At 60.5% G+C, this 16,744-nt stretch overlaps 3 protein-coding genes across 8 annotated transcripts; 1 reads left to right on the forward strand and 2 right to left on the reverse strand.

The window, feature by feature from the left end:
* Positions 1-3,671: 3,671 nt before the first annotated feature.
* RPL28 (ribosomal protein L28) lies at positions 3,672-6,371 on the reverse strand. 5 transcript variants are annotated; one of them, XM_055552656.1, is made up of 5 exons: positions 6,230-6,371; positions 5,786-5,924; positions 5,580-5,703; positions 3,972-4,090; positions 3,672-3,808 (listed from the first exon to the last, which is right to left on the reverse strand). In XM_055552656.1, exons 2-5 carry the CDS (start codon positions 5,864-5,866, stop codon positions 3,719-3,721), a joined length of 414 nt encoding a protein of 137 aa, XP_055408631.1. In that variant the 5' UTR covers positions 5,867-5,924; positions 6,230-6,371; the 3' UTR covers positions 3,672-3,718. The 5 variants fall into 5 exon arrangements, with proteins under 5 accessions (XP_055408631.1, XP_055408629.1, XP_055408628.1 ...); XM_055552654.1 differs by having other exon boundaries at positions 5,786-5,874; positions 6,230-6,298; XM_055552653.1 differs by lacking the exon at positions 6,230-6,371 and adding an exon at positions 6,101-6,224 and having other exon boundaries at positions 5,786-5,874.
* A 1-nt stretch (position 6,372) lies between these two features.
* Positions 6,373-11,074, forward strand: TMEM238 (transmembrane protein 238). 2 transcript variants are annotated; one of them, XR_008704080.1, is made up of 3 exons: positions 6,373-6,889; positions 7,130-7,429; positions 10,947-11,074. XR_008704080.1 is itself a non-coding variant. In XM_055552659.1 (2 exons), exon 1 carries the CDS (start codon positions 7,954-7,956, stop codon positions 8,491-8,493), a length of 540 nt encoding a protein of 179 aa, XP_055408634.1. In that variant the 5' UTR covers positions 7,454-7,953; the 3' UTR covers positions 8,494-8,500; positions 10,947-11,074. The 2 variants fall into 2 exon arrangements, 1 of the variants encoding a protein (XP_055408634.1); XM_055552659.1 differs by lacking the exons at positions 6,373-6,889; positions 7,130-7,429 and adding an exon at positions 7,454-8,500.
* A 514-nt stretch (positions 11,075-11,588) lies between these two features.
* TMEM190 (transmembrane protein 190) lies at positions 11,589-13,078 on the reverse strand. Its single transcript, XM_055552313.1, has 5 exons — positions 13,021-13,078; positions 12,900-12,935; positions 12,476-12,601; positions 12,314-12,398; positions 11,589-12,223 (listed from the first exon to the last, which is right to left on the reverse strand). Exons 1-5 carry the CDS (start codon positions 13,076-13,078, stop codon positions 11,986-11,988), a joined length of 543 nt encoding a protein of 180 aa, XP_055408288.1. The 3' UTR covers positions 11,589-11,985.
* Between the last annotated feature and the right edge of the window lie 3,666 nt (positions 13,079-16,744).

The raw sequence follows: 16,744 nt of genomic DNA on the forward strand, positions 1-16,744 counted from the left end.
TAATTTTGGCCATACCACACGGCTTGTGGGATCTTAGTTCCTCGGCCAGAGATTGAACCCGTGCCCTCAGCAGTGAAAGCGCAGAGTCCTAATCGCTGGACCAGCAGGGGAAGTCCCCTAACACCTGTGCTCGTACATCCACTGTCTCGTTTGTGTATACCTGCCAGTGACCTGCACACAGCATGTCACACCTTGGCTTTTTGACTTAGCATGTCTGGCTGGCTGTCCTATAGCACCCAGCCCTTCCATGCCCTCAGTCGCGCCCCAATGTATGGCAAAGAAACCAACAACACTGGAAGAAATTACCTCGGTGCATGGAGCCCGGGGCACACAAGAAGTCTGCAGAGTCACCCTTTTCTGTGACATTCCTGTGCCAGAGGGTACATCCGTGTACAACTCTGTACAGATACTGCCAACTCGTTCCCCGTGGGTTTGTACCACTTGACACCGCTAGCAACCTGTGTCCACCCCCTACCCTACCCCTGCTCACAGCCTCACCAGCACTGATTTTTATCCAACTTGAGTTTTTCTCAGCCTGAGAGGTGAACACTTAGTCATCTTTAATAGACTTAACAACAGTTTTGGATTTACACAGAAATTGTGAAGACAGGACAGGGTGTCTCCTGGCTGCGTCTCCTCTGTAAATGCGAAGTTGCTGAAATCAATGTGCTGGTTTGGCTGTGAGAGCCTGGCCAAGGGGCACGAGGACTTCCTGGCTCTCCAGTGGTGAGGACCCCGTGCTTCCTCTACAGGGGGCATGGGTTCGATACCTGGTCAGGGAACTAAGATCCCACATGCCACGTGGCATGGTTGGGTCCCCAACTGGGCTCCTGGGCTCCTTGCATGTCTCCAAACCACATGCACACGTTATTTTCATAACAGAAGACTTTAAAGAATAGGTTTTATTCCAGCAGATGACTACAAGAGTAACAAAACTAAATTTTTTAAATTCCTGGACAGGGTAGAGACAGCCTGGAGGAAATGCAGCAGAGGGCACAAGGATATTCACATAACTCACGAAGACTGGGAGCAGCAGGCATGACCACGTGGATTCGTCCTCAGAGTGCTCTGAAAAACCCAAGCATCGTTTTGTGTGCAAGTAGCTGTTGACACAGAGATGTTTGTGTTCGTTCTGAGTCCATCTGCTCAAGATAAATTGCACCCATTTATACATGCAAGGGAGATCTGCGGACTTGTCCCAGCAGGCCGTGTTACAAGCTCTTTGCACATTTAACCTCAACAACCCTAGAAAGTAAGGTCTACCGAAGTAGACGTGTCATAGGCACAGAGAGGTCAAGCAACCAGCCCAAGGCTGCACAGCCTAGGAGTGGTGGAGCCCTGAGGTAACCATGCAGACGGAAATTCAATCAAGGCCAGCCCCTCCCTCAACAGCAGGTTTCCACTGCTGAGTGACCCTGTGTGGGGCAGCTGCCAAGGGCGTGCCCTACACTCAACTCTGCAAATGTTCCCTAGGTTACCACTGGACACGACGCAGCACACAGAACCAAGATCTCTGCTTCTCAGAGCCCCAAGGAATCAGACATGAAAGGAACTCATTTCACGTAGAGGGAAACCAAGGCCGAGAGACTAGTGCCACAGCATAGAACTGGCACCCAGGCAGCTTGGCCACTGGCGCAGAGAGGGGTGTTGTGGGGGGTAGGGGGGCATCTCTGGGCACTTGTCTTCCGCTCTCCCCACCCTGGCCCCACGGTCCCCACTAAGCCAGCAGTCAGTCTGGCCCTCCCTCATGAGTTGCTTTTCTCTTGCTGCTTTCCAGATTTTCCCTTTGTCACGGCATCCAGCATTTTTGCCAGATGTGTATCTGCCCAGCTGGACTGCATGTGTGCTGAGCGCCCAGAGCAGCAGGGATCCGGGGCAGACAAGGAGACCCCCGCATCTGACCACCAGCTGCCACACGGCACAGCAGATGCCCATGGCTGCGTGCCTCTGGCCTGCTGGGGTGCTGGGCTACTCACTCACTGGGGTGGGTGTTCCCAGGACCAAGGTTCAATGTGGGCAAGCACCTCCCAGAGAACAGCAAGGGGCTCAGTGAGAGGCGGCCAGGGGGGGCAGGGGGGGGCCACGGCCAAGGGCTGCCTCTCCGAGTGGGACTGGAACCGTGGGAGAGCTCTGAGCAGGTGTTAAGTCACCAAAGTTCCACCGGAACTACAGACACTGCCCAACCAGGGTTGAGAACAGACCTGGGGAGGAAGGTTTGGCAGGAAGGGTTCATAATCACATCTGCTGAGGAAAGCTGGAGTTCCTGATCCCAGAGCAGAGCTGGGAGGGGGGGCAGGGTCCTCACGAAGGCAGGATGGCTGGCACACAGTAGGTACACTGGGAACATACCAGGAGCCATGATGTGGGTTATCTTTACTCATCTGAGCCTCACTTTCTACATCTATAAGGTGGGGATATCTGCTTCATGGGGTGTCTGGAAAACAGCCACTCCACAAGTATCTGCATACACTTTTGTGTACACACACATATACACGCCACAGGTCGATCTCGTTACCAGCAGCTAATTACCGCACTCACCATGTGTAGGCTGTCCCCCAGGCATTCATTAACCTCCTTAATTCTAAGAGGCAGAGAGAGGGGCACTCACTTGCCCAAAGCCAAACAGCTAGAAACTAAGCTGGAAGGAGCCAGAGAGGCACCCAGCGTCGGTGCCTACATCCTGGTTGTAACAGACACCAGGAAGTCAGCAGCAAACCCAACTTCAGACCCAGCGAAGAGAGACCCTAGAGACAGCTGTGCTCCTGGACAAGGGCTGAAGGCAGGCTCTGCCGCAGAGTGGAGTGGGGAGAGCCGAGGGGGCTAGGCATGGAGGGGATAGACATCTGCAACCGGGCAGCAGATGAGGTCAGGGTTGTAGGGCCGGAGAGCTCACTCCCAATGCAGCAGGAGGCAGACGGCTGGCCAGGCAGGTTCCTAGCCAAGAGGCTATGCAAGGATGTGGCCGCTGCAGACTGCCTTCCCCTCTGCCACTGGGGACAAGGCCCCACAGGGTCCTGGACTCAGGAGCTGCCTGGTGCCCCCAAAGGCAAGCTCCCTTCCCAGATGGGCACTTGGCCCAGAACCAAAGGCCAAGGCACGAGTGGGCCCTGCCCACCACTAAGTCCCAAGATCCTTAGTTCAAACCTGCAGGGTCCCCTGGGAGACTGTGAGCTGCCAGGACCCTCAGCTGAGGGCAGGGTCAGTCTGCACCTCTCCTCCCCACTGCAGCTCCCACCGGGGCTTCCAGATCACCCCAGACGAACAATGGTGCACAGCCAGGGCCCCAGACAGCACACACGTCACCTTCACAGGCCACAGAACTACCCGAACGGAGGTGCACTGCACCTCCATCCAGATGCCCACCCCTCAGGAGACTATTTGGAGACCAGAAACTTCCACGTTATGTTTATCCTCAAGTTTCAGCATACACTGGCAGTATGTGGTGTTGTGATCATTCTAGGTTTTACTTCATGTGCAATTCCTGTCTCCCTAGTGTCTGAATGTACACCAACCACCAGACAGGCAGAAACGCTGGGCCACGGACTCAAGCCCCCTGCCTGGAGCTGGCCCTTCAGACCCAAGATGCTGGGGAACCTGTGTGGTGCCGGTGGTCCCTGGGGAACAGACGGGAGCAGGGACAGACTCGAGTCTGCACAGAAGACTCAAGTGGAGGCGGTGGCTGACAGCTTTATTGCTCTGGGGAGGGGAGGCCAGAGGCTCAGGAGCTCTTGGTGGGGCGGCTCGGCTTCCTCTTCACCATCACAGGCTTCTGGCTGCGCAGGATGGCGCTGGCTCTGCGGATGGCGGCCTGGAGGCAAGGCGGGCTCAGGTCACCTCCCCTGGGAGCTTGTGCCCCCCACCTTGTGTTCTCAGAGCACAGGTCCTGCTCCACAGTCCGGAGAGGACCGCCCCTCACGGCACGCCTAGTTGCCCCGGGCCCCCGCCCGCCTCGGGGGTCCAGCCCCGCTCACCATGCGCAAATCCGGGCGGTACTTGTTCTTCCGGATCATGTGCCGGATGCTGCTGAGGGTGGCCCGGGCGTTCTTGTTGATGGTGGTCCGCACGTAGGAAGTGGCCGGCTTGCGTTGGCCTGGGGGGGACGGGAAGAAGGGGGGGCGCCAAGGGTCAGTGGGAGGGTCTGGAATGTCGGTGCCCACGCCTGTTTTGAGGGCAGAATCCCACCCAGAGACACCGAGTGCCTGGGCCGTGTGAGTGCAGGAGGCTGCCTCATCTCCCACCTCCACTTAGGGCACATTCATAGGGACGACCACAGGCCAGGCCCTGCACCGATACAGGTGTCTCCTCCCTACCCCAGCCTGGAGACAACACTGCTCAGCTCACTGGACAAAGGTGGGCTCCCATGTGTAAGGTCGCATGTACACAGCAGTCGTCTCAACCCAATTGAGGAGGGCACTTGGCACCGCACGGGCCAGGTAGTGAGTGCTCCCCAGAAAGCAGCTCTGCTCCTCTCACGTCCACACCCTCCCAGGCCCAAGCTACCACAGTCTCAGCAACAAAGTCCAAAAGGCGGAGCTCTGAGGCCTGGCCCCTAACAATGAGGCGTGATCTGGAGCCACAGGAGGGACTGGAGGAGGAAGGGCAGCGGGGTGTGTGTGTGTGTGTGTCTGGGTGTGCCGAGGACCCTGTACCACACTGGAGGTTTGATGTTAGCCTTCGCTGACCCCAGAAGGGAGCCCACATTACCCCCTCAGGTCAACCCAGTTTCTGACAGCCCATAAAGAGCTACCAACAATCCAAAAAGCAAAGCAAAGCAAGGTTTTTGGGACCCAGCACCCCAGAACAGGGCTCTCAAGAGTGTGGGAATCTGGGAAGCCTAACAGCTTAACCAACTGGCTGCCCCGGGACTGCACTCTTGGGAAGAGAGGCTAACCCTTGTCCCTGTGAGACCACAAGGCAGCAACTGTGGTCGGTGCTGTCAATGAACAGGACACAGAGGTCAGAACCCACAGAGAAATCAATCAGGGACCTGGAAAAACTCGTTCCTATCTCATAAAACCCAGTGCCCATTTAAAAACAAGTGTGGAAGGTGTGATACACTAACTCAGCTGTTATCCAGAAACCCCTCTTCTCCTTGACCCCTCTAAAAGTCTAAAGACCAAGTCTGTGGGGGAAACCAGTTTATGGGGGGGGTGGGGGTGGGATGCTGAGACCTCCTTCTGAGCTCCCCCAGCCACAACTCGAGTCTAACTACTGCTTCAGAAGCTTCACTTCCCACATGTGGGAACTAAAAGTCGGTCCCTCATCTGTTTGCCTCCGTTTCCTCACTTGTGGAGAGACTAACGCCCACCTCCACCTGGGGTGCTTCAGGATTTATTCTTAAAACATCATCAAACAGCGGCAATTTTGTAGTCCTGACTCCGGTCCTATAAATTTCGCCGCTTTTCAGATGATGAGCTCGTGTAACTGGTAGGCTCGCTTGGAAAGGAACCAGCCTCCCAAGCAAACACCTCGAGCCCAGGAATCCTGATTCAACAGCACAAGCACCGACACTGAAAAGCCACAGCCCCCTGCCCCGGATGGGGGTCAGTTGCCTGGGCCCAGCCAGGGTAAAGGCTCACCGGATCTCCGCTTCATCACCACCACGACCCCTTTGCCGTCCGCCGCCGGCTCCACACCCACGGTCTTGCGGTGAATGAGCCCATTGTAGCGGAAGGAGTTGCGCGCTTTCAGGTTATTCGGCTCCTGGGAACGGGAACGAATCGCGGTCGTGAGGGGCGATAGTGCAGGCCCCTTCCTCCGATCGAGGCGTCGGGGCCCCACTTACGGTGCTGTACGTCTGCTTGTTCCTCTTGATTAAGAAGCTGGAGCAGTTCCGCACGACCATCCATTGCAGATGCGCGGACATGGCGGCGACTGCGGCGAAAGGGGACGCGGGAAACGTCAGGGGAGCAGCAGGCAGAAACCTGACCACAGAGAAGGGGTGTTCTGGGTCCTCGCGGGGAATGGGGGGGAGGGCACCACGTGGGCCGAGGGCGCCTAGAAGTCTGCCAGGTGGGGCTGAGCGGCCTAAGGCGGCGGGGCTGAACTCAGGCGGCCGAGACTCACTACAGGGGACGAGGCGATGAGAACACAGAGAGACCTAAGGCGGCAGCGCCGGAGAGCAGCCAAGAACGCGAGGGGCGCGGTGAGAGCGACCAGGCCGGGGCACAAACACGGGCAGCGGGCGCGAGAGGTAGGCACGCGGGAAGAGGAAGAGGCCTCCACTCACCTCCTCTCGGTGCGGCGGCCGGAGACGGAAAGAGGCACGCTGGGGGCGGGGCGACGCCTTTAATATCGACACGCATTTCCGCTTCCTGTCTGGACACGCGCGTGCGGTCGGCTACCCCGGCCTCCGAGGCAGCTCGTCAACGTTCGGCTATTTCCGCCAGCCAGTCGCCAACCGTTCGGGGCCCTTCGGAAGCCTTCCGCTAGGGAGGGCCCTTTATGTGTCCTAGGAACTCCACGGCCGGATTTCCGAACGGGTATCACTCCAGAGGCCCCCAAGTCCCCTTCCTCAGAGGCTTCTTTCCAACATGGCCACCCAATGCTTGGCACAGTATGGGTGCTCACTACACATCTGTCTGATAAATGAACCTGTGAGTGCGTGAACTATTTAACCCCAGTTCCAGGGACTTCAAGGGCCTCCAGCTTCTTCGTAGACCGTCGGCTATTCCCGACGAAGGCAGCAGGCCGCTCGAACATCTTCGGAACTCTCCGGAAACGCCCTTCGGAAGGAGGGCCGCCTTCCGTCCTCTTGCCACATGCCCACTTCGGATCGCTTCGGAAACACTCGGTCTCCATTCGGCCACCTTCGGAAAGCTTCGGCTATCCCCGGGAGCCCCTTCTCTCAATTCGCCCTCCCCCGGCACCTCTTTAACGCCTGAACCCTGTGAGTCTAGAGAGAAGTTGGACCGAACTTTCTCGCAGTCCGCCACCCTGGGGGGACGTGGATTTCCTCTAAGGGCGAGTTGTGTTGGAGGAGAGGAGATTTGCCTGCGAAACCTCTGGTTCTCTTAGAGCTTCCATTCCCGTTCCCCCTCTTCCCTGTGCCTTGCGGCCTGGCGCCCCATTCCCACCAGCACCGTTCACGGCCGTTACGCTTTATGCAACTTTTCTTTTCTCTTGTCAGGGTCCTCCTTAAGGGGAAAGAACCTCGCCTGATACATCTCTGTCACAGCCTGGCGAGACTCCCAAGTGAACAGAAGGAACGGCAGGGCCTTATGTCACCTCCATCAGGACAACTCGTGATTATGTCCAGGAACTCCTCGAGGGCAGAGGCTTTGTCCATCTCCTTGCCCTTGGATTTCGCCCCTAATGAGTCCCGACAGTCCCGAGGCCCCAGGAGAAATCTGAGCAAACAGGGACGTTGGGGTTTGCCTTGCTCCTTCCAGTGGCGTGCTCTAAATCTGATGGTGGCGACAGAGTTCCTGTGAGTACGATCCACAGTTCTGTCTTTGGGCTCATTCTCTCTGGACCACACAGGCGACCTCGGCAGGCAGGCAATAAGTGCCCACTTCCATCCCTTAAGGCGCCCTGACTTGCTGATCCTCTGCTTCCTCCTGGGGGCCCAGGGCTTTGTCTGATACTTGTTTTTTGACCCCACGTGTCTCCACCGCGGGGCCCGCTGCCCAGGAGGCGCGGGAGGCAGGCAGAGAAACAACGCCACGGCTCCCCCCGCGCCTTACGGTGCCGCCATCAGAAAGTCCTGAATTTGGACCACGTGCGGCTTCAGACTCCTTGGGGGCACAGGGGGCCCGGGCCACACTAACCTGTGCGCCCAGCCGGCCCCAGCATCGGCTCCTGAGGGCCAGGGCGCCCCCAGGCCGGGCCCTTCCACACCCGGCCCGGCCCAGGTGACCAGGAGAGCGCCGGGCATACCTGGCGCAGAATCCTGACCCCGCCCCGGGCCGCACCCGGAACGCGGAACGCGCTCTCCGCGGGTCAGAGCCAGCCATGGCGGCGGCGCCGGCCGTGTGCACCTCGCCCGGGACCCCGCCGAGCGGTGCACCGTCCCCGGCGGCGGGCGCGCCGGGGCTGGCGTCCGGCCTGGGCCGCTGTCGGATGGCGCTGCTGCTGGCCGTGGCGCTGGACGTGGCGGGCATGGCGGCGTTGCTGACCGGCGTGTTCGCGCAGCTGCAGGTGCGCGGCCGCGACTTTGGCGACCTGCTTATCTACACGGGCGCGCTGCTCGTCTTCCTGAGCCTGCTCGGCTGGATCCTCTGGTACACCGGCAACATCGAGATCTCGCGCCAGGAGCTCGAGCGCGACTACGGCCTGAGGCCCTCGGCGCTCGCCCGCCTCGCGCGGAAGCTCTCCCGCCGCTGGTCGGCGCCGGCTTCCTCCGCCGCCGGCCGGCGCGCCGCGCCCGGCTCCCGGGGAGCGCGCCGCGCCGCCCGCACGCCCCCGCCGCCCGCCGCCGGTTCCCGCCGCGTGCGCCTGCAGCTCGCCTCGCTGGAGGCCGGGCCCGGGGCGGCGGGAGCGGGCACCGAGTGAGCCCGAGGTGAGGGGTGGGGAGGCGGGACGGGGCGGGTCGGGGACGAGGGGAGAGACGTCAAAAGGACAGGGAGGTGGAGAGACGGGGACAGGGACACGCGGGGAAGAGAGACAGGTAGAGGTCAAGATCGGGAGGGAGAGAAGCGAAGAACACAGAGATCAGAGGACGAAGACCCAGAGACAGTACGCGTGAGTGTAGGCCGGGAGAGACAAATGAGAGCCCGTTCTCAGACTTGGGAATTTCCAGGTCGCTCAAATGGTAAAGAGTCTACCTGCAGTGCAGGAGGCGTGGGTTCGATCCCTGGATCAGGAAGATCCCCTGGAGAAGGGCGTGGCCGCCCACTCCAGAATTCCTGCTTGGAGAATTCATGGACGGAGGAGCCTGGTGGGCTATATACAGTCCATGGGGTTGCAAAGAGTCGCACATGACTTGAACGACTAACACACACACACCTCAGCCATGAGGGCCGGAGAGTCACTATCGGCTCCTTGGATATTTGGGGATATTGGTCCCAGTGTCTCCAGTCTCCAGGCACACCCAGTCTCATTTCCCATCCAGTCCTCCCAGTGGAACAGTCTCTGAGGTCACTAGTATTACCGTAACATCCCAGGGAGGACACTGAGGTCCCCAAAAGGTGCCACCTCTTGCCCAAGGGGGGCTAGTTGTTGTACTCTCCAGAGTGCAGAGACCTGCTGTGGCTCCCTGCTGCCCTCTGGTTGAATCCAAGCCGCTCACTGTGTGTGTCCCCCACTCTCCAGCCTTCTCGGCAGTGATGATGACACCCCTGCCCCCCACCCCCGTCCATCATGGTCGGGATGTCTCGCACCAGTTGGCCTCTGTCCACGCCTTCACCTTCATCAGGGGCGCACTTGTAGTCTTCACTCTGCACAGAGAGTTTACCAGATGTCTTTTACGATCCTACTCCGATTTCAGTGCCTTTTTCTGGGTCTTCTCATGGTCTGAGTTACCCTCTTTTATTGTTTATATTGCCATGTGTTGTGTGTGTGTGTGTGTACTGATACTGTCTCTCACACCCAAGAGGGAGACCTTAGAGGGTAAGATCTGGGTCTCTGGTGTCTTTGTTCTTAGCATTCTCCAGCTAAGAGTGAACTCAGGAAGTCAGAGGCTGATGATTGGGTGGGTGGGTGGGTGGATGGATGGATAGATGAGTGGTGGATGGATGGATGGATGAATTGGTTGATGGATGGGTGGGTGGATGGATGGATACGGTGGGGGTTTTGGTATTTTGTTTTTGGCTGCATTGTGTGGCTTGTCGGATTTAAACTTCCTGACCAGGGACTGAACCCAGGTCCACGGCAGTGAAAGTGCTGAGTCCTAACCTCTGGACCTCCAGGGAATTCCCAATACAGTGGGACTGATTGATGACAGTTAGGTGGATGGATAATTGAATGGATTTGGGTTAGATGGGTAGGCAGACAGATGAGAGGACAGATGAAAGGGTTGGTTGGTAGGTGAATAGGTAAGTGGAACAATGGATGGATGACCAAACCAGTTTCCCAAATGAGGGGTTCCATAAACGAATTAAATCCATGTCCTAAGACATTCTCTATTGGTGATGAATTAACTTTCCTCCTCTGCAACCAGAAGGATGCTAGTTATATACCTTTTGTGTGTGTGTGAGAGAGAATTTCGAGAATAGTCACCCAGATCATATGCTACGTTCTGTGGTTCAGATGAGGAAACAGTTGAAGACGAACAAATGTATGCATAGACAAAGCATGAGCTAATACACAATTTGAAATACCATGTAGAAATAACAAGCACTGGTTAACATTACCCCCTGGAAACACTTTACCTTGCCCAGAAGTCTAACCCAGCTGTGGCGGACCTCTGCTGCCAGAACCACTTGCCAGAAACTGGCCAAGCTGATCAGACTCTAGGCCCCTCTGAGAAGGAGAACAGGCCTGTCCAAAGACAGGACTCTTATCACGGGCAGGGCGAGGTGGCTCCAGCACCCAAAAGACAGAGAACTGGAAGTTGAACAGAGGGACTGTGGGTGGGACTCGAGGCGCTCTTCTCTGCCTCTGGGACCAAAACCCGTTGAGATGCACAGCACCAGCCCGTGTCATTTCTCCCCCGTGTAATCTTCTCTGTCTCCGCCTCTCTGTCTCTCTGTGTCCCTGTGTCTGTCACAGTCCATCTCCCATGTCCCTCTGTATCATTGTGCCTCTGTGGTCCCCTCGACTTCTCTCTCTCCCTCTCTCGGCCTCTGCCTGCCTCTTGTCCTCCACCCTGTACCCCTGGGGTCCACTGCGTTAAAGGCGCAGTTGCTGCTGCACAGCAGGCTGTGAAGAACGGAGGAGCCTGAATGAGCAAGTGTGAGAGTCCGTTGTGAGGGGCCAAAGCAGGAGGAAGGGGCCCCTGGCCGTGTGTGGTGGACCTGGGATGCAGGGGTCCCAAGCCGCCACTAACCCCACCCTCCCTTCTGCAGATGAACGCGTGGCCCCAGCTGTGAGCACCCGATGGAGACGTGCTGCCACGCCCAGGAGCCCCTGGCCACCAGGATACGCCTGCCTGTCTCCCATCTCTCCTGCCCCAGATAAACGGCTCTGCCTCCCAGCACTGCATGTCTGTCTGGGGAGGGACACTGCTGGAGTAGGGGAAGGGGCCCTAGGAGCCTAGCTATCCAGGTGGCCCCCTTGTGGAGGGGGGACAGGAGCCAGGGGCGGGGAGTGGGGTGGGGGGGTGGGGGGGGGAGTCGGACAGGGAGGCCAGAATCTCAAGCCCAGTCCCAACCCCCCATCCAGACCTCCTGCAGCCCATTGTCCTCAGTTAGTTTGGGGTCCCCGGAGAGGTAGACGAGGGACAAAGGCTGCAAGATATTTATTGGGGAAAACACAAAACTCGTGTGGAGGGTAGGCTGGTGTGGGCTCTGTCTCCTGAGAAAGGAAGAGGGGAGGAAGGGGGCCGGGCAGGATGAATCTTCAACCGTAAGGAGCTTCCGGGAAGGTTTCCGTCCCGAGGCCGAGGGCTGCAGTCGTCCGGCGTTGGTGGGAATCAGGGCGATCGGCTGCTGGCCCAAGGGCCGCAGGACCCCACAGGCTGGCGGGTGGGCAGCAGAGACTGTCAGACAGTGGCAGAAGGACAGATGAGGGGCTCGGATGCCCGTGAATCCCCCCCCAGCCCAGCTGGAGTCTCAGCTGAGGCCACCCCCACTCATCCCCACCCCCTCAGTCTAGACCCCCGATGATCACAGCCCGGGACCTACACTCAACTCAGGGTTCCCGTTAGCTCAAGTACCTCTCAGCTCAGATCCTCCGCACTTACTCCGGGCCTCTCTCATTCCAAACGCCTGTCCCCTCGCATCCCCTGTGATCACAGCCCAGGCCCCCCCGTCAGCCCAAGACCCCCCCAAAACACACACACACACACATTCCCAGCACTGCGCCCCCCTGCTTCATGCTTCTCATAAAAGAGACCGAGCATCTCTGTGCTACGTCTGTATTGAGGGGCCCCTCCAGGGGGCGCCCCTAATCATCTTCGTCCCCCCCTTCCGTTTCTTCGCCGCCTTCCGTCCCCTCCCCCTCGGTGCCCCCCGAGACATCCAGGGCCCCCTCCGTTGGCGCGCCGGGGGGGATGCTGCCGACAGAGGGCGTCTTCTTTTCGCTCGGAGTCCGGTCCTTGGACAACAAAGAGACCGTCCTGGACAGGTCGCACTTGCCCTTCAGGAACCAGGGCAGCCGCAGCATGTCGTGTCGCCTGGCCCACCTGGCGGGGAGGGGACACCGTCAGCCGCGCCGTCCCCCTGCCCCCACGCCCGGGTCAGGGGCGCCCGCCCGAGCCCCGAGCCCCACTCGCCAGAACAGGCAGATGCTGGTGATGAGGAAGAGGAGGCCTCCGCACGTCCAGCCCAGCGCCCACATGTGCTTCCGCCGCATGTTCTCTGCACAGAGCGGGGGCGGTGAGACCCAGGGCTCCCCGCCGCCAGCCCCCACCCCAGGGCCCCGGCTCCCCGCGCACCATCCGGACGCTGGTGGTAGCAGACCCCGTCGCGGTAGCAGCATCGGAGACGCAGGCAGAGATTGGGGTTCTCGATTGCCGCCTGGCCCCCGCAACTCTCCCGGTCCCACACGTCTCCTTCACAACCTGGGGGCCCATCACGAGGGGCAGCGTCCTCACGGAGCCCACAGCCTGGCCCGAGGCCGCCTGCCCAGAGCCCACTCCAGCCCGGGTCCCCAGCTCCTGTTCTATTAGAGCCGGAGTCCAGGCCCCAGCCCCTCCTCCCTCAGACCCCCAGCCCCTCCTCCCTCAGACCCCCAGCCCCTCCTCCCTCAGACCCCCAGCCCCTCCTCCCTCAGACCCCCAGCCCCTCCTCCCTCAGACCCGGGGGTCTAGTCTGGGCTCCCTGTCCCTGGGGGGACCCCGGGTGTCCTCCACTGCTCACTCCATGGATAGAAGAATCCCTGGATTCCATTCCCGTCTGTGAAAGAAAGAGCCCTGTGGGGAGACTGGAGGCTGAGGAGGCCCCCGGCTTCGCCCTCCGACCCTCTCGCCAGCGCCCTCACCTGCTGAGCCCTGCATGAGCAGGAGGAGACCCAAAGCTGGGATCCCAGAGCCGACCATGTTGCCTCCCCAGCCTTCTGGGGCCTCTGTGGGGAGAGACCTTGAAGGCCATCACCCCAGCAACCGGCTTGGCCCCACCCACCTCCCTGCCTGACCCCTAAAGTTCTAAGTTCTGTTGCTAGGGAGCCCCCTCAGCAGTGGGGAAGCAAAAAAGGGGGGGGGTCACACTGGCCTGGTCATGCCTGGTTGCTAGGGAGTTGCTTCCTTAGCAACCAGGTGGAAGGGGCCTTGGGGTGGGATGGGGCCCTGGTGTTAGAAGAGCCCTCTCAACAACCGGGTGCAAAGCAAGGGGGAGTCTAAGTCATCTCTCCTTTGCCAACCAGGGGACCCCAAGAGTGGGCACCCCGAGACCTCTTGCCAAGGCCTCCCTCTGCTTAGTAAACTGATGCCTGAGGGGAAGGTCCAGGGGGCCCAAAGACTCCTCAGACCTGGTTGCCAGGGGGAGGGCCTCCCTAGCAACCAGGGGTGGGGGGCCTGAGGCCCAGAGGACCTCACTGAGCCCCATTGTTAGGAAGGATCCCGAGCAACCAGACCTAGGAGGGTGATGAGGAAAATGGGGGTCAGGCCACATAGCTCCTGCTCAGGCACCTCCTGGTCCCAAGGGCACCCAGGCCCCCGATGGGGAATGTGTAACCAACCAGAGGGCTGGGCCCCCCAGGATCCAAGAGCTCTGAAGCCTGGTTGGTGGGGCGGGGAGGGGGGGGGTCATAGGAAAGGAGCCCTGTCTAGCGCGTCTCAGTTTCTGCACCCGCAAATGGGGAAACACACCCAACTGGGGTCCCCAGGCTTCTGGTCCGGTTCCCCAGTGGTGGGGTAGGAGGCCAACCTGGGGACTGGGTTGGGAACTGATCCTGAGTTCTCCCCTGAAGCTGCGCTCAGCTTCCAGCCAGTGAGGATGGGGCTCATTGCCCCTGGAGTGTTCTGTCCTCGTGTCCAGACCCGGAGTCTGAATGGGGAGGCATGGGGTCTGGACCCCTGTGTTCCTGAGGGAAGAGGGGCTGGGGGTCTGGATCCCTAGGTCTAAGGGAGGAGGAGCTGGGGTCCTGGACCCCCGGATCTGAGGAGGAGGCGTGGGGTCTGGACTCCCGGGTCTGAGGAGGAGGCGTGGGGTCTGGACCCCCAGGTCTGAGGGGGGAGGGGATGGGGGCCTGGACCCCTGGGTCTGAGGAGGAGGAGCTGGGGTCCTGGGCCCCTGGGTCTGAGGAGGAGGGGCCAGGGGTCCTGACTCAGGTCTGACAGAGGTGGCCCAGGGGGTCCTGACTCAGTCTGAGGGTGCAGGGGGCAGGGCCGAGGTCTGAGGGCAGCTGACCAGGAGTCCAGAGCCCCCTCCCCAGAAGCCCTGTGAGGCTGCCTCCTGGCCTCCCCACCTCCTGTAAACATCCTGGTGGGTGCTGAGTGGGCCCGGGGTTGCCTTCGTCAGAGATGACACAGGTCAGAGGGGCTCGGCAGGGGGCCGGGGGTGGGGGTCAGAGGGGTTGCGGGGCTGAGGCCCGGCAGCTGCTGACCATTTCCTGTGTCAACATCATCTGGACCCACTTCCCAATTCCCGGGATTCCTCAGGGATCAAGGAGGGGGTGGGGGGCGGGGCCGCGGGCCCTGGACCGCGGCTTGGGGCTGGGGGGGCCCACCGTCATGGCCCTCACCGCTAATGACAGGTTTGGGCCGCCTCTGCGGCCCGCCTGCCCCGTCACCCCCCAGAGGCCAGACAGGACCCCCCAGGGACAGACAGACGGACACACACAGCCTCGGATCTGCTGACCTCACGCCGGCCAGCTCCACCTCAGCCGGGGGCCAGCCCATGAGCAAGGACCCCCTGGGGCCCGTCATCTCCCAGTGGCATCTCCCCCACCCCCCGCGTCTGTGACCACCCCTCAGCAACCGGATCCCCTCTGGGCCTCTCCCCGTCTTTGCCTCTAAGTCCCTGAGCTTGTCTCTCTGTGTCTCGGTGGGTCCCGACGTTTTGTTTGTTTGCATCTCTCTCTCTCTGGTGCCTCAGTGTGGTCCCATCTCCATTTGTCACTGTCATCTCCTGTCATTGTGATCTCCACCGTGTCTTTCCCTGAGGTCTCTGCCTCTCTGCAGAAGTGGCCCAAGTGTCCCCACCTTCGGGGAAGACCCGGGAGTCCTGAGAACTCCCACCAGCCCCCTGCAGCCCTCCCCCTACCCTGGGTGGGGAGATGACTCCCACGCCCTCAAGGTGGGGGCTGAGGAGGGGGCTGGTGCTGGGCGCGGGCCGCTGACCCGTACCCAGACTCTGGACTGCACTCCCCAGATTGTAGCATGCCCACAAGTTCTCTCCGTCTTTCTTTGGAGAAACGAAGGTTTCCCGCCTGAAGGACACCTGGGTCTGCGGGAGGAGGGGGCTGGGAGCTGGGCTCCTGGACGTGAAGGAGGAGGTGGAGGCTGGGGGTCTGGACCCCCGAGAGAGAGGGAGGAGGCTGGGGGGGCATTCTTGTGATCCTCGGCTGAAGCAGCGGGTGGGGGCTGGCACCTCCCCTGCCCTGCCCCCTGTCAGTGGAGGGGCTGCCCTCCGTCCGACAGGCTGGCCCCAGGCCCAGGCCCCCACACCCCCTCGGGCCAGGCCATCCCCCAGGCTGGTGGCCTGAGTCACCTTGGCTGGCCCCACCAGTCTGGGGGGGGCTACGTCAGTTCTCCCCTCACTGACGCAGCCTCGGGCCCCCCACGCTGACTCAGCCGGAAACAGGCCCCCTGAGGGGCGGAGACCCAGTGGTCAGAGGCCTGGGTCCCAGCGCTCGCGGGGGCTGGGGAGGGCCCCTGGGGGGCCCTGGCAGGGGTGGCCAGGCAGACTGAGAGAGGCAGAGCGAGCTCTCACCTGAGGCGATGAGGTCATGTCCCACCGTGGGGGGCTGTGACCTCACCTCCCCGGGGGCCTCAGCAGTCGCCCCCCAAGTGGTGGGGTATGGGAGGGGGGCCTCCAGCCTCCATCCATCCCAAGGGTCTCCCTGGCAGCCGCTTAGCACAGTCTGGGGACAGCGTGGCGGGGGGTGCTCTACAGGGAGACTTTCGAAAGTCCTGGTCACCTTTTGATCTCTCACATTCCTCCGTCCTCCTTTGCTACCTTAATCCTAGGGGCTGCTCCTGGGGGCTTGGGCTCCTGTCTGGGTCCCTCACTCATCCTGCCATGAACCCCGGGAGCCACCTCTGCTCCATACCCCTGGTGCTCCCCGGTATATGTGAGTCTGTGTTGGCACCGCTGTCCCCTGGAATCTGTGTCCCCCTCCGGCTCCAGCCCCTGTCTGCTTCTCCACCTCTCTGCACGTATGTATTCTCCCCGTCCCTGCCCACCCCCAGCACTCTCCCTGTCTCCCCATCTCCATCTCCCTAGGGGCCACATCTTTGTATCTGTCTCCCTGGATATGTTAATAAAACATCAATGGTGAGAATGGCAATGGTTCACATCGACTGAGAGTTGACTGTGTGACTTTACAGGAGTGAACTCACTGTCTCCCTGTGCAGGCATTTGGGGAGGGTGCCTGGGGTGTCCCCATTTCACAGACAGAGCAGCTGAGGCACAGCGAGGTGAAGCCACGTGTCCGAGGTCCACACCTGCTGGGTGTCTCTCGCCTCTGGTCCCTGTCTCTGCCTCTGGTCCTCTCTCTCCACGTTCCAATGTGTCTCTGGGAGAATGGCCCCCCTCTGTCAGTC

This window comes from Bubalus kerabau, chromosome 17, assembly GCF_029407905.1.
Source record: "Bubalus kerabau isolate K-KA32 ecotype Philippines breed swamp buffalo chromosome 17, PCC_UOA_SB_1v2, whole genome shotgun sequence".
Lineage (NCBI taxonomy): Eukaryota > Metazoa > Chordata > Mammalia > Artiodactyla > Bovidae > Bubalus > Bubalus kerabau.

Bases quoted from the DNA above. Each gene is read 5' to 3' on its own strand.
- RPL28 (XM_055552656.1), bottom strand. From the start codon at position 5,866: ATGTCCGCGCATCTGCAATGGATGGTCGTGCGGAACTGCTCCAGCTTC. The intron at 5,704-5,785 runs GTAAGTGGGGCC...TCCCGTTCCCAG, and splicing joins ACAAGCAGACGTACAGCACC to GAGCCGAATAACCTGAAAGC. The intron at 4,091-5,579 runs GTGAGCCTTTAC...CGTCCCCCCCAG, and splicing joins GGTGATGAAGCGGAGATCCG to GCCAACGCAAGCCGGCCACT.
- TMEM238 (XM_055552659.1), top strand. From the start codon at position 7,954: ATGGCGGCGGCGCCGGCCGTGTGCACCTCGCCCGGGACCCCGCCGAGC.
- TMEM190 (XM_055552313.1), bottom strand. From the start codon at position 13,078: ATGGTCGGCTCTGGGATCCCAGCTTTGGGTCTCCTCCTGCTCATGCAG. The intron at 12,399-12,475 runs GTGCGCGGGGAG...CGCTCTGTGCAG, and splicing joins CTACCACCAGCGTCCGGATG to AGAACATGCGGCGGAAGCAC. The intron at 12,224-12,313 runs GCGAGTGGGGCT...CCTCCCCGCCAG, and splicing joins ACCAGCATCTGCCTGTTCTG to GTGGGCCAGGCGACACGACA.